Raw genomic sequence first — 16,757 nt, 5'->3', positions numbered from 1 at the left:
TCCCTGCAGGGTCAGACTCCACACTACAGGGCCCCAGAGCAACAGACCTACCCAGGCACAGGACACCCACTCCAGGCACAGGACACCCACTCCAGGGACAGGGCATCCCACTCTGTCTACCTAGTTACTGCTAGCGCAGCTGTCTGTGCTAGCTCATCTTCTGCTTCCCAAAACCACTACTGTCCCATGCTACAATTTGTCTGCCTGCTGCCACCTGCTCCCTCACAGTCACAACCACTATAGTAGCTCAATTGTCGTTGCCGCTCTAGATCATTTAACAAACTGTGATCATGAGCATGAGCAGCACACAAGCGGTCCCCCTTGGAGCCCCCTTAAGTATCGGGCCCTTGGTCCAACTGTTCAGTTCACACCTGATGCTCTAGTTTAATGATTTGTATGTGTTCACACTGCTCAGTACAATGTTTAATAGTGCGCAGGCATAAGCACACCTGTCTTAATTAGAATTAATTATAACAGTAAAATAATCAAACTTTAATCTTGTGAGCTCAGCAACTGTTTTATTTCAATTAAAATTACAGACAGCAGTTAAAAAAATAAATAAAAAAACAACATGCAGCACATACAGTTAGAAATCATACAAATAACCAAAATATACAAAGGCAATAACAAATGTAATGGAAACTCCTCTGGCCTGCCAGATACTTAGGATAAATAAGAAATGCACTGGTTTATGTGTACGACTAACAGATGTCTCTCATCAGTGGCTACACTAGGTGAGGTTTGGGTATTCTTTCCATCAAACTTGACACAAAAGTTAAGTCTAAATAAAAGGTTGTTAAATAAATAAAAGGTTTAAAAGGGCATGTGACATATTTTGGGTAAAAACGGTGCATAAATGATTCACATTTTTTTTCAATAAAGTTTTTTTTTTGATGCGCAAAAAAAAAAAATGGTGCATAATGTGTTTACTGTCTATTTGAAGCTGATCAAATCTCAAACACTTATAATAACTTGGTAAAAGATAAAATAGCTTTTTATATATTTATTTTTTGAACAGATTGGTCATGCTGAAGGCTATTATATAATATGGACCTAACCACATAGAGTAGAAATGTTGTAAAAGGGACACTAAACCCAAAATTGTTTCTTTCATGATTCAGATAGGGCATGCAATTTTAAGCAACTTTCTAATTTACTCCTATTATCAAATTGTCTTCATTCTCTTGGTATCTTTATTTAAAAAGCAGGAATGTCATGCATAGGAGCCGGACCATTTTTGGTTGAGAACCTAGGTTATGCTTGCTTATTGGTGGGTAAATATAAGCCTCCAATAAGCAAGCGTTATCCATGGTGCTGAACCTAAAATGGGCTGGCTGCTAAGATTTACATTTCTGCTTTTTAAATAAAGATAGTAAGTGAACGAAGAAAAAATGATAATAGGAGTAAATTAGAAAGTTGATTAAAATGGCATAATCTATCTGAATCATGAAAGAAAAGAATTGGGTTTAGTGTCCCTTTAAACAAACAGAACATTTTCACAAGTTGAAGCAACAAATATACTTTTTACATTAGTGTGTTATTTTTACAAGTGTGGCACAAGTTTCATAATAAAAAACATAAAGCAGGCACTCAATTTGTGTTTATTGTTAATATTAAAATAAAAAAAGGTTATGTAAATCATATGTGTCACAAAGGTTCAACATTTCTTCCACTGCAGCTCTGGATTGTGGGTAATGATATGCAAATAACAGAGTCTAACACATTAGATTATGTTTGTGTCCATCTTCAGCATGGACACATTAGGACAGCAACTCCAAAAATAGGAAAATCATGGATTAGTTGTAAAATTCGAGGTGCAAAATATGCACAAAAATTAAACTTTCATGATTCAGTAAGAGCACACAATTTTAAACAACTTTCAAACTCCCTTTCATTATCAAAATGTGCACAATCTTTTTATGAGCACACTTTCTAAAGCACCACTTCCTGCTGAGCATGTGCAAGATTCACATGAAAAACGTATATGCATATTGTGATTGGCTGATGGCTGTCACATGATGCATTGGGAAGGAAAATGTAAAAAAAAAATCTACTACTCGTGTAAAATTCAAACTAAAGGCTTTTGCGTTGTCTTTTTATTATGCACTTATTGATTAATTGTGCAAGTTCTATCAAGAAAAATGAAGCCTGAAGCAGTTTATTCCTCCTCTTATTCTCACAAAAAAAATGAATTTGTTTATGTATTTGTATTTATGTGTATTTGATTTAAATAAAGCTTACAGTAAAGTCAAAATTAAACTCATGATTGAGACAGGAGATACATTTTTAAGTTACTTTTCGATTTATCTCTACTGCCCAATTGACTTTTTTGAATATCATACCTACACATCATGAGCGTTTACATCTCAAGAGCACTTTACGGCAGCAATGTTTATATTACATTGTTAAATAGTGAGACTGCAGTGTTTACAGCAGTGTATAATATCATTACAAATATAGTTTTAAAAAAAAACTGCTGCCATATAATATTTAAGACACGGCGTGCTCCTGAGTCTATCTGCTCTTTAACAAAGGATACCAAGAAAACAGAGCACATTTTGATAATAGAAGTCAATTGGAAAATTGTTTAAAATTTCATACTTTGAATAAAAACATTTTAATTTTGACTTTACTGTCCCTTTAATCCATCTGCCATTGCAACTAAAGCTAAAGAAATGTCATAATTAATTGTACTATAAACTATTACTCCTTCTCAGGAAACCACTGTGAACGTGAAATTCAAAGCTTCCACAGTTATCGTGCTACATATTTAAATATTTTCCTTTAACAAATATACAAATTAAATCATTTAAACTGAAAGATCCAGTTGGTTTTGTTAAGTGCTGGAAAGCTTTAAAGCAAAACATTTATTATTTATTTATTATTCCCTAAAATTTGTGTTGACTGAAAAATATTTCCACAACAGCTTTAGTTATATTTACAGGCCAGTGAATATTATACAAAGTGCACACACAGGACACTATCTGAAATGTTGTGCTAAGCGAGGTACAGATCGTTTAACTAAATGGTAGAAATTACAAAATGGCATAGTGCATAGGTCAGTACATAGTGCTATGCTGAGGCACCTATTAAAACGTCACATAAATACAGCAGTACTCAAAAGACACAAATTACATAGTATTTTACAGGACATATAAATGATGTATTTTGAAATAATTATATTTTTTATTTCAAGAAGGAAAATATGGATATATATTATAGGTATTGACACTTTATGCTACATTTACCACTAGAAGAGTAGAAGAAAAGAAAAATATGTGAGATAAAAAACAGGTATCAGACCATTTTGACACCATTGATATTTTGAGCCCTGCACTAAGTGTATGTCCTCACTTTTTAGACTAATTTATTTTCTTAAACATGTGTCCCTCCAAAAAAAGGAGAATAAAGAGAAAATGGACATCTAATTACCTAAACTGGAGTTTTAGCACCTGTGTCTCTCCTAAGTTCAACATTGTTACATTTCATTATGTTATACACCTAGCTACAAATATACTCACTGCCTAAGAGCAGCAGAGTGTACTGTGTTAGCTTTATACAAGGGGTGTCCAGGAGAACTCAAGACTGTCTCCAACCTTTTCTCTCTCTAAATATTATTGTAAAATGCAGGTGTATACATTGAGCGAAATACAATAAAAATGGTAACAATAAAAACAGTGACAATAAAAACAAACATACAAAAGTATGAGGAAAAGTTAGCAGTAAGTAGCAACCTACTGGTCTGGCCAGACAACTCAAACAATATACTCACTACGTGTTTCTGGGTCACACCCCTTCATCAGGTGTAAAGTTAGTAGGGTGCGACCAGCTGCTAAATACCCAAATGACATCACATTTCCGGTTTGACTTAACCAATAGATTATCTACAGATATTTTTAACAGACTAAATGCTCAAAAGTGGCCATCTTTAAAAAGGGCATAATATAAATAAATCCCTATTGATCAACACAAATATATGCTTTAATAGGAAAATAATGCTAAGGTCTCAATATATTAATCGCTAGTCTCTTAACTTACTAGCAACTCTAAAAATAAAATAGTATTGTCGATTTAGCTCAATCAATATACTAGCTCCGGATATTACAACTGACAGAATGTTCAAAGATAAACCTGTCACCTAAAAGATAGGTAACATCTTGAAAATGGGCATGATGTGAATAAATCACTATTGATATATGTACACTATTTGACAATGGTAATAGGATCTTAATATATTTGTCGCTATTAGTTTGACTGACAGACAATTCTAAAAATAGCATCAATAGTTATAACAAAATCCACAATCCTAAGGACAACCGTTCATCTTGGAGATAGGTTCAACTAGAATATAAGACCAAATAAAACAAAAATAAATAATAAATATATATTAACATATTGAAACCTTAGCATTATTTTCCTATTAAAGCATATATTTGTATTGATCAATAGGGATTTATTTATATTACGCCCATTTTAAAGATGGCCACTTTCGAGCATTTAGTCAGTTAAAAATATCCGGAAATGTGATGTCATTTGGGTATTTAGCAGCTGGTCGCGCCCTACTAAATTTACACCTGATGAAGGGGCGTGACCCAGAAACGCGTAGCGAGTATATTGTTTGAGTTGTCTGGCCAGACCAGTAGGTTGCTACTTGCTACTAACTTTTACTCATACTTTTGTATGTTTGTTTTTATTGTCATTGTTTTTATTGTTACCATTTTTATTGTATTTCGCTCAATGTATTAAGATGCAACTAGTTTGCAATACATTTCAAAGTGTGTAACTTATTACCATTTAGCTCATTCAAGCTAGGTTTGTTTAGAGTTTGCAACAACACTTGCCTATGCCATATATACTTTTGCGAATTTAAATTGCGATTTTTACACTTTAAATAAACACCAATATTTATATTGAAAAGTTGTTTGCACATTTTTATTTTATTTTAGTGCTGTTACTTTTTGTAATCAATACATCTTACCATGCTTACTTCTATTATCACATTTCCTTCATTCTCTTGTTATTCTTTGTTGAGAGCAGCAGTGCACTATAGGGAGATAGCTGAACACAATGTCTGACAGAGGCATATATATGCAGCCACCAATCAGCAGCTAGCTCCTAGTAGTGCATTGCTGCTCTCAAGCATACTTAGCTATGCTTTTCAACAAAGTATACTAAGAAAACAAAGCAAATTAGATAATAGAAGTAAATTGGAAAGTTGTTTAAAATGATATGTTCTATCTGAATCATGAAAGAAAATGTTGGGTTCCATTCTCCTTTACGTTATAATGACAAAGAACAAGGTAAAGTGAGTCTAATGCCATAAATCAGGCAATTAAGAGCTACAAATGACTGTGAAATATACAAAAAAATTACATTTTTACACATTTTGTAGTTTTATATTTGACATTACAAATGTATAAACTAGTAACATTTACATAGGAAATGCTTCACAATCCTGCAGACTTTGGGACACCCTGACAGGCTAGGATATAATGACACCTCATCCTATAGACTGTAATGTAGACACAATAATGAACACCCCTCAATATACTGGTTTAAGAATCCCTAGTGAATGAAGAGCTTTACTTGTGTAGCACAAGCTAATGTGTCAGTGAGACTGGATACTAAATACACCCATGCATATCCTTGTAAAGCATTTGTAAAGTATGTTGTGCTAGCAGCCCCTGTCGCAACTCACAAGCCCTTTTTACTGCTGTCTTATATGATCTATATGCTCTAACCAATGGAGTAGGAATGTGCTCTTGTTAGAGTCTACAGGGCAGGTAGTATGGAATCTGATTGGCTGGAGCCTTGTCAGATAAGCAAGCACATAGGTTTGTACAAAAATAGAGTTAACAAGAGTTTTATGAAAGCCCATATTTACTATCCCTTTAAGTGCTTATATTTTATTCATTGTCTGCTGCTGCACAAACATCTTTATAAGCCTTGGTTGTTCTTTCATTAAGGAATTAGGTTCTCTGCTTTATTGAAAGTACTAAATAACGTGATACATGTCCTGAACAGATTGTCACACTCTTGTCAATGGTTGAGGGAGGAGCTGTGTATGTTTGTGATTTGTACAAAAAAAGTCTATTAAACTCACCTGCACATTAATTAGAAGAACAAAAATCAATTTGCTGATAAATGAAGTGAAAGATTGTGATTACAAATACATAATTAGAACAGCAGATGGTTTTGAGAATAAGACATTTTGTAGACATGATATAAAGAGTATCATATACCTGATACATATTTTGCTGATTTGTCTAGGGCGCACAGACCAATAAAGATGTGGCAGTATATTGTGTTACTATGTGCAATTAAAAGGCTCTCACATGATAGGTTTGTGGTGTCACATAATAATTGCCTATAATAATATGAGTGTTCATGTTTTCCTCAAACAGGCCAAATTAATGAATGAATACTACCTTCATTAGTAGACTATACAGGGGAGAAACGTTAGAGAAAAAAGCGTAATTACTAGTAGGAATAATGTGACTACACGTGTGAGTATATAATCGTGATTCAGTCATTAAATGCCTTTCCACTGAAATTTCTATACAGCCTCTTTACTAAAGATCACACACACATCTTTATTCTGTAGTAACTAAATCCCAAAGAATAACAAAAGAATTGTCAATTCCTTAATGAATCTGCCTCAATGTGTTCACTTTTATCTAGAATTTGTCAGCATGGCGAGAAATATCACGCAGATCGCTTGTATAGGGAGCCCGCACTGAATTCTCTAAGAAAAGGGCTGAAGTTGGAAGTCTCAGTGAGTTGCGTAATGAATGCAGAATCTCCAAGGGGACAGCAAATGTGACAGGGGCACCCGGCATGCTTAGAGAATACCACAACTTCAAGAAAAGTTCCTTCATGCCCAAAGAATTCCCCTTCCAGCCCACTCACCAAGGCTCCAGGACTGACTTTACAATAGAAAATGTAAGGAACCCCTTTGATCTCTTTGTGGTGATTTCAACTTTAGCTTTGGAAATGACACTGTACGCTAAATAGGAGTTTTTCTGTTCACATTAAATAGATTTTTTTCCGATGAAAGGGTAAAATAGAATTTTTATAGCTTAAAGGGACAGTAAAGTCATAATCAGACATTCATAGTTTAGACAGAGCATACAATTTTAAACAACTTTCCAATTTATATCTATTATTTAATTTGCTTCCTTCTCTTGTTATCCTTTGCTTAAAGGTTTAGGGGTTTCATGTCCCTTTAATGTAAAATCACATTTTGCTGCAGGTTTTTAATACAAACTTTGATGCACATAATTAATACGTTTTTCTGCTTAATTTGATTACATTCAATGTGCTTTTGAAATGCTTTGTTTTATTAAGCACTATACTGAATGCCTTTTGAATTCTTAGTGTGATACACAGCAATCAAGGTGTAATTTACCTTTAGAGAATCACTTTAATAATCTTATAACAGCGACAAAGTAATCCTGGTTTAAGGTTTAAACATGCAGTTGCAAGTTACGTGTGACATAATGTGACATAATTCTATGTATGAACAAAAAATAAAATCTATGTACTGTATGTGACAGCATTTGTAACATAATGGATGCCCTGAAATATTTTTCCATAATATAAATAATTAGTATATGCACAATTAAGTAGAAGTACACTGCAATTATAAATCTATTAATATGTTACAGCAATAACCGAATATTCACAGACACTGAACTCAAGATGATAGAGAAATTCTATTTAACACTGTATGGCTTTATCAAACTATGAATTCATTCTGTATCACACCAAAGCATCTGTTCCTGTCATGCATTTTGTTCAGCTGAATTCAGGATAAAAAAAAATCGCCAAATAGAATCTGCAGTCTATCTTAAAGGGATATAAAACAGAAAATACATGCTATATTTAATGATGTATTTAAAGCAAATATATAGATGTGTTTTTTTTAGTTATATTAGTCATTTAAATATTAAAGATATGTGTAAAGGTTTAGTTTCTATAAAGGTGCTGCCATTATTAAACTTAATTTCCCCTTATCCATCTCTCCTGCTGAGGACAACTTGGGATATTGGAGTAAATCAGTTAGTCGATTGTTTTGGTGATAAATGATTTATTCACTAGGAAATTCTGCGGTAACTGGTACCCTGGTGTGGGCAATTATTTGAAAAGGATAGGGACAGAGTTTATAGTATAGAACAAAATGCTTCAAATCTTGAAAGTATCTTATTTTAAAATAGCGGTCTTGTTACTGAGCAGTGGGGGACAGTAGGAAAGAATGGTTTTTCCATTTCTTTAATAAGCTTTTATAGTGGGTATCATTACAAATGCACATCTGTTTAGAGTGTTCTTCCTGCATTAATGCATTTGGCATACATTTTATGTGCAACATTTTTTTGGGCTTAAAAGGACATTAAATACTTAGGGTCAGATTACGAGTAGAGCGCAAACGTTTGCACGCAAGCGATAAGGGGTTTATTGCAGGTGTTTGTGCTCGTCAGGATTATTAAGAGATATATAGTACAAAAAACCCCCATCAGATATATGTAGAAATATTTATTTATGAATAAATATTGAAGAACATTGGAAAGGGAAATATTCATATTTTCATGTCGGGTTAGTGCACATGAGAATATGCGATCGGGTTTGCACTAGAGTGGGGTGTTGGGTTTTTTTTCAATTTCCTGTTTCAAAATCAAAACAGTTTTATAATATATTGTTAACTTGTTTCCATATGTAGGATAGAAATCAATTGAGTTGAATGTCTCTTTAAATAATTATTTCATTAATTTGCAAATTTCACAATGAAATCTTAGCAGCCTAAGATTAGTCCTCAGAATTAGAAAACTTGAGATGGGTTTATATGTATGGGTAGGTGTGTGTCATATTGATGTGTGTAATATTTTGAAGGTAATAGGTGTAATATAAAGAACTCCTGCACAAGCTGTTTCTGGGTATTAGAGTAATTCAAACAGTGTTTATGGCTTGTGAGTGAGAATCTAGGACTCTTATTATAGTGTCTCTCATTGTGAAGAGCAGATGCTGTTGTTTTTATACAGTGATAGTGAAATCTGTGTTGCTTACAATGGTAAACAAAAAAGCTTTTAAAAACCTTTGAATAATTTCTGTCATTGGCTTCTAAGCAAATACTGTACAATGTGTCAATCATGTGCAGTATAGACATTATTTATCTTATTGTGCTCATCTCCAGTTGTAGAAGCGTACAAACGCCATACATCCTACTAATGGATATCCCACCTTACTACGCATGAGACCCCTAACGTCGCTGTGGTCATTTGTATAACTAGAGTTGCAATATGTCATACAAATCCATGGTAAATATGCCCATAGCTGGCACAAAGGACATTTTAATGGACAATCAATAGACTCACAGACTTCAAACTGTGGTGACAGAGTCCAGTACATTACCCTTTTAATGTCTAAAATGACACACCAAAAGAAACAGATACACATGGACTTACATAAATAATTTATATACTGAGAACCACATTATTTTACCTCAATGCCTGGGCCCCAGAAGTACATAATGTTTTGTAGATATCCTTTGATATAAAGGTGTTACATAGTCATTTTACACACAAAATATATATATATATATATATATATATATATATATATATATATATATATATATATATATATATATATATATATATCAGAAAAACATCTACTTGCATGTCCCATAAGGTCCCACTATTCTTTGTCGTAAGTATCATTTCCTGCTTTATGGCATTATTTGTCTGATATGTATGACTGATATATGACATTCGGGCAGTGAAGATAATGGCTCAAGAAGCAGTATACATGTAAGAGGACATATTTCACAAAGCTCCATTAAAAAGTACAAGTGGCTATAAGAAAAAAGATCAAAATAAAATGTTCACTTACACAGCTATAACATCTTAGAATAACTTCTACCTTTCAGGTGATAAAGCTTAACAAAGAACATCAATTGTTTAATTAAGTATGATTGTTGAACCTATATCCAAGATGGCTGCCGATCAACTTCCTGTCTGTGGACCAATCCATAACAATGAGTGCGCTGGTCACTGTTACAGGTCAGTACATGGGAGCGTCTGTTCAATATCAGTAGTGAGAAACTGCTATTTAGCCAGTGCAAATGTTCAGAGTAATCATAATACAACTAGTATTTTTCCATAGCTGCTATACAAAGCACAAACTGACATCTGTAAACCTTCAGAGTTTCGAATGATTTTCATATTGTGTGGCAGAGGCAGATGCTCAGTACAAGCCGTGTTTGAGTTTTAGGGCTCTGGTACCATTCTTGCTGTGTGGTTTGTGAATTGCATTTTTTTAAGGCAGAGAGAACAAACATTCTGTGGAGTTGATGCTGGCTGCACTCACGCTGTTTCTGTGGTAGAGGCAGTTATACTTTTCTTCCTGAATCGAGGTTTATGGACTCTGGGAGGAGGCTGGGGAAATAAACAGTAAAGGTTAATAACAATCATAGTAACGGAACATAACTCTTTAAATAGCAGCACTAATACACTACTGTATATTGTCATTTTTTATGTTACCAAATATTTATAAAATAAATTTAATTGGTAATGTTTAGCTTTGTTACTTTACCCTTGTATGCCTGTAAATACTCTTAATACAGAGAGCTACAAAGAAATAAGATCTGTCATCCGCTTTATTAATTTCTGTAAAAACACTGTAAGAGACTCTTTATATGCACACTTTTTGGGGAACCATTTCCTACTAAGCATGTGCAAGAGTTCCCAGTATACATGTATATAAGTCTGTGATTGGCTGATGGCTGTCACATGATACAGGGTACAGGGAAATAAAAAAAAACAAAAAAACAAAAAAAACAACAACCCTGGTTTGTTAGAAAACAAATCTAATGTTCATTTAAAAATTTAAAATAAAAGTTAATGCATTGTCTTTGTATTATGAAATTGTTTATTATGTAACTACTTTAACATATTTTCAGGTAAAATCAGTGTCACCTAAAATTGAGGTCTATGTCACTCCCAGAATATTTGGAGGTTACTATTTCAACATCATGTTGGCTTGTTTTCTGCAGTGTTTTTTTTTTTTACAATAATAACTGTGGCGCAGATGCTCTCTTGTGCATCCACCAATCAGCAGCTAGCTCCCAGTAATGCCCTGCTTTCTCTGAGCCTACATAGTTTAATTGCTTTTAACAAGGAAAACAAAAGAACAGAGCAAATTAGACAATAAAAGTAAATTGGAAAGTGGTTTAAAATTGCATGCTGTGTTTGAATCATGAAAGTTTCAATTTGACTTTACTATCCCTTTAAAAATGAAGCAAAATGATGGGGCATTGTGAGCCTCATTTGCATACACTTACCCATAATTCCCTGCTCCACTGGAAACACTGTTTGCTGAGGTTTTCAGTGGAGGTTGGCTTTACAGTAATCCATTGTGTGTCACAAATTAAATGAAACTAAGTATTTTTGATAAACACATTTAGGGTTACAAGAAAAAAATGCATTTAATACATTAGACAGTTGTTATCAATAGTGAATTAATCAGCTGTCATGGTTTACTTTTGCATTGTCTGTGTATATCTTCTGTGTAGTTCTGTAAGAAAACCTTTGGAAAAGCCTGTGAAACACATTTCTTACAGCGTTGGCAAGTTTAACCACATGTTTCTGTTATCAAAAGTATAATTCTGGTGCTTTTACTAAGTAAAACTTGGTTATTTTAATAGATTTAAAGACAATACAAAAAAAAGCACACACAAAATATTCACAAGCTTATATAAGATGTTTTCACAATGTTTATAACCCCCCAAAAACAATAGTTGAGTCTAAACACATCACAGTTTAGTTGCCACTAAACACAGAGGATTTAAATTAAGTCTGGGACAGCTAGTTTGTAGTTGCTATCTGCATACTTGTGGCGCTGAATGTCTGATTGTAATTCCCCAAAATAGAACCTATAAACTGCAACAAAGACTGTATTCATGCATATGATTGAGCACCCTCAATTTACAAGGAAATTCCATACTTCAAAAATAATCAACAACTAGTCATTCACAAAATCTGCAGTAACACAAAGTCCAAAAAGCAGTCCGTGCCATGTAATACCCAGTGGAAACAGCATAATAGCTTGCCCCACCCATGTGCCCACAAACGATGACCCCCTTGCTTTTTGCACAATCACTCTGCTGATGGCATCCCCAGTTCCACCCGTCCCCCTCAGCCATGCCCACAGTCTGACTTGCTCCTCCCAATTCAGCCCCCAAAACGCTGGTGGGCCTCCAACAACAAGTACCCTCACTATTGTTACTTTCCAGCAACACCACTGTTAAAACCCTAAACATATACTGTAAATATAACATCCTAAATGCAGAGCTCCCAATTGACCTGTGTTTTGTTCAGGACTGCGATGGATTATGAGTTTAGTCTGATTGTTCCCCATGTCGTATTCCCCCTAAACCCTTCAGCAACACCCTTGGACATATACTCTCTGCTGCAACCAGACATTTTTTGTGGCCTCCCAGCCCTGACAACTTATTTGTAAAATCTACATGTATGTAAATGAGTAATTTTGTTCATATGAGACCTTGATTCAATCACCAATTATTCAATATGACACTGGCATCTCCAAAGAAAAAGTCAAATCAGTTAATGTAACAATATGCCCCATAGTGGTCCATTCTACATGTTAAATAGAATAAAAACAGGGAATTTGTCACTTTTAGCATGTCAGATGTTCCATAAGGTGGTGCAGCCAATCAGATGTGTGGTGATTGCACTATTGACTTTATTCAGGACAAGCTTCAGATCCTGCACTTGAGGTGGGATCTGGAGTGTGCCCTGATTAAAGTCAATGGTGTGATCGATACACTTCTGATTGGCCACACTGGCCTCTGACATGTTCAAGAAAAAGGAAATTTATGCTTACCTGATACATTTATTTCTTTTACGATATGACAAGTCCTCGGATTTCATCCTTACTTATGGGATTAAGCCTCCTGGTCAGCAGGAAGTGGCAAAGAGCACCACAGCAGAGCTGTATATATCGCTCCTCACTTCCCTCCCACTCCAGTCATTCGACCAAAGTTAGGAAGAGAAAGGAAAAGCCAAAGGTGCAGAGGTGACTGAAGTTTAACAAAAATAAGTAAATACCTGTCTTAGAAATGACAGGGTGGGCCGTGGACTCGTCATATCATAAAAGAAATAAATTTATCAGGTAAGCATAAATTTCCTTTTCTTTTACAAGATATGACGAGTCCACGGATTTCATCCTTACTTATGGGATACAATACCAAAGCTATGGGACACGGATGAAAGGGAGGGACAAGACAGGAACCTAAACGGAAGGCACCACTGCTTGAAGAACCTTTCTCCCAAAACCAGCCTCAGATGAAGCAAAAGTATCAAATTTGTAAAATTTGGAAAAAGTGTGAAGAGACGACCAAGTTGCAGCCTTGCAAATCTGTTCAACAGAAGCATAGTTTTTAAATGCCCATGAAGAAGCCACAGCCCTAGTGGAATGAGCCGTAATTCTTTCAGGAGGCTGCTGTCCAGCAGTCTCATATGTCAGACGGATGATACTCTTCAGCCAAAAAGAAAGAGAGGTAGCCGTAGCTTTCTGGCCCCTACGCTTTCCAGAAAAAACAATAAATAATGAAGATGATTGACGAAATTCTTTAGTCGCCTGCAAGTAAAACTTCAGGGCACGGACAACATCCAAGTTATGCAACAGACGCTCCTTCTTAGAAGAAGGATTAGGACACAATGAAGGAACAACAATTTCCTGATTAATATTCTTATTAGAAACAACCTTAGGAAGAAAACCAGGTTTGGTACGTAAAACCACCTTATCAGAATGGAAAATAAGATAAGGAGAGTCACATTGTAACGCTGAAAGCTCAGAAACTCTACGAGCAGAAGAAATAGCATCCAAAAATAGAACCTTCCAAGATAACAACTTAATATCTATGGAATGCATGGGTTCAAACGGAACCCCTTGAAGACCATTAAGAACTAAATTCAAACTCCAGGGTGGAGCAATTAGTCTAAACACAGGCTTGATTCTAGTCAGAGCCTGACAAAAAGACTGAATGTCTGGAACATCTGTCAAACGCTTGTGTAGTAAAATCAACAAAGCAGAAATTTGTCCCTTTAAGGAACTTGCTGACAACCCTTTCTCCAATCCTTCTTGGAGAAAAGATAAAATCCTGGGAATCCTAACTCTATTCCATGAGTAGCCCTTGGATTCGCACCAATAAAGATATTTACGCCATATCTTATGGTACATCTTTCTAGTGACAGGCTTACGCGCCTGAATCAAAGTATCGATGACCGAATCAGAGAACCCCCACTTAGATAAAATCAAGCGTTCAATCTCCAAGCAGTCAGCTGCAGAGAAATTAAATTTGGATGATGGAAGGGTCCCTGAATGAGAAGGTCCTGTCTCAATGGAAGCTTCCACCGCGGCAGAGAGGACATGTCCACCAGATCGGCATACCAAGTCCTGCGAGGCCACACAGGTGCAATTAGAATTACCGAAGCCCTCTCCTGTTTGATCCGTGCAATCACCCGGGGCAGGAGAGCAAACGGTGGAAACACATAAGCTAGGTTGAACGACCAAGGCACTGCCAAGGCATCTATCAGTTCGGCCTGAGGATCCCTTGACCTGGATCCGTATCTTGGGAGCTTGGCATTCTGACGAGACGCCATCTGATCCAATTCCGGTCTGCCCCATCTGAGAATCAGGGTGGCAAAGACCTCCGGATGGAGTTCCCACTCCCCCGGATGAAACGTCTGTCTGCTTAAAAAGTCTGCTTCCCAGTTGTCCACTCCTGGGATGTATATTGCTGACAGATAACAAGAGTGAGCTTCCGCCCACTGAATTATCTTCTGTCATCGCTAAGGAACTCTTCGTTCCTCCCTGATGATTGATGTAAGATACAGTCGTGATGTTGTCCGACTGAAATCGGATTAATTTGGCCGAAGCCAACTGAGGCCAAGCCTGAAGCGCATTGAATATTGCTCTCAATTCCAGAATATTAAATGGAAGTAAAGACTCTGACCGAGTCCACACCCCCTGAGCCTTCAGGGAATTCCAGACCGCACCCCAGCCTAGTAGACTGGCGTCCGTTGTCACTATCACCCAAGAGGGTCTGCGGAAGCATGTCCCTTGGGACAGATGATCCGGCGACAACCACCAAAGAAGAGAGTCTCTTGTCTCCTGATCCAGACTTATCTGAGGAGACAAATTTGCATAATCTCCATTCCACTGCCCGAGCATGCACAGTTGTAGCGGTCTGAGATGAAATCGAGCAAACAGAATGATGTCCATTGCCGCCACCATCAATCCAATCACCTCCATGCACTGAGCCACTGATGGTAGAAGATTGGACTGAAGGGCTCGGCATATATTCAGAATCTTTGACTTTCTGACCTCTGTCAGGAACATTTTCATGGATATAGAATCTATAAGAGTTCCCAAGAAGGGAACCCTTGTCTGTGGAATTAGTGAACTCTTTTCTAGATTCACCTTCCACCCGTGAGTCCTCAGAAAGGACAGAACCATGTCTGTATGAGATTTTGTCAGATGGTAAGACGACGCCTGGATCAGAATATCGTCCAGATAAGGCGCCACTGCAATGCCCCGCGGCCTGAGAACCGCCAGAAGGGACCCTAGAACCTTCATGAAGATCCTTGGTGCTGTGGCCAACCCGAAGGGAAGAGCCACAAGCTTAAAATGTTTGTCCAGGAAGGCAAACCTTAGGAACTGGTGATGATCCTTGTGGATAAGAATATAAAGATATGCCTCCTTCAAGTCCACGGTAGTCATATATTGACCCTCCTGGATCAATGGTAGAATTGTTCGAATACTCTCCATCTTGAAGGATGGGACTCTGAGAAACTTGTTTAGACTTTTTAGATCTAAAATAGGTCGAAAAGTGCCCTCTTTTTTGGGGACCATGAAAAGATTTGAGTAAAACCCCTGCCCCTGTTCGAGTATTGGAACGGGACGAATTACTCCCATAGTAGAGAGGTCTTTTACACAACAAAAGAACGCCTCTCTTTTTATCTGGTCTACAGACAATCGAGAAAGAAGAAACCTCCCCCTTGGGAGAGAATTTTTGAATTCCAGTAGATACCCTTGGGACATGATTTCCAGTGTCCAGGGGTCCTGAACATCTCTTACCCAAGCCTGGGTAAAGAGAGAAAGTCTGCCCCCTACTACATCCTGTCCCGGATCGGGGGCCGCCCCTTCATGCTGTCTTGGGAGCAGCAGCGGGCTTCTTGGGTTGTTTACCTTTGTTCCAAGCCTGGTTGGGTCTCCAGGTGGACTTGTTCTGAGCAAAATTCCCTTCCTGTTAAGCGGAAGAAGAAGAGGGGACTCCTTTGAAGTTCCGAAAGGAACGAAAATTATTTTGTTTACCCCTCAGTTTAGCTGTTTTATCCTGAGGTAGGAGATGACCCTTACCTCCCGTAACGTCAGAAATGATTTCTTTCAAGTCAGGCCCGAATAGGGTTTTTCCTTTGAAAGGAATAGCCAAAAGCTTTGACTTAGATGACACATCAGCAGACCAAGATTTTAACCATAACGCTCTACGCGCTAAAATGGCAAATCCGGCATTCTTAGCCGCCAATTTGGCAATCTGAAAGGCGGCATCTGTAATAAGAGAATTACCCAGCTTAAGACCCTTAATTCTATCTAAAATTTCCTCTAAAGGAATCTCAGTCTTAAGAGACTCTTCTAAGGCGTCAAACCAGAAGGCAGCCGCAGTTGTAACTGGTACAATG

General features: G+C 36.7%; 1 protein-coding gene across 3 annotated transcripts in view; it reads right to left on the bottom strand.

Moving 5' to 3' along the window:
- Positions 1-7,403: 7,403 nt before the first annotated feature.
- REEP1 (receptor accessory protein 1) overlaps positions 7,404-16,757 on the bottom strand; it is a 324,551-nt gene continuing 315,197 nt past the window's right edge. For all 3 annotated transcript variants that reach the window (XM_053704258.1, XM_053704259.1, XM_053704261.1), the window contains one exon: positions 7,404-10,430. In XM_053704258.1, the coding sequence (XP_053560233.1) occupies positions 10,359-10,430 (72 nt within the window). In that variant the 3' untranslated portion in view covers positions 7,404-10,358. The remainder of the gene's footprint in view (positions 10,431-16,757) is intronic.

This window comes from Bombina bombina, chromosome 2 (genome assembly GCF_027579735.1).
Source record: "Bombina bombina isolate aBomBom1 chromosome 2, aBomBom1.pri, whole genome shotgun sequence".
Lineage (NCBI taxonomy): Eukaryota > Metazoa > Chordata > Amphibia > Anura > Bombinatoridae > Bombina > Bombina bombina.
The sequence above is the reverse complement of the archived record's forward strand: the minus strand, read 5'-3'. Positions and strand labels throughout refer to the sequence as shown.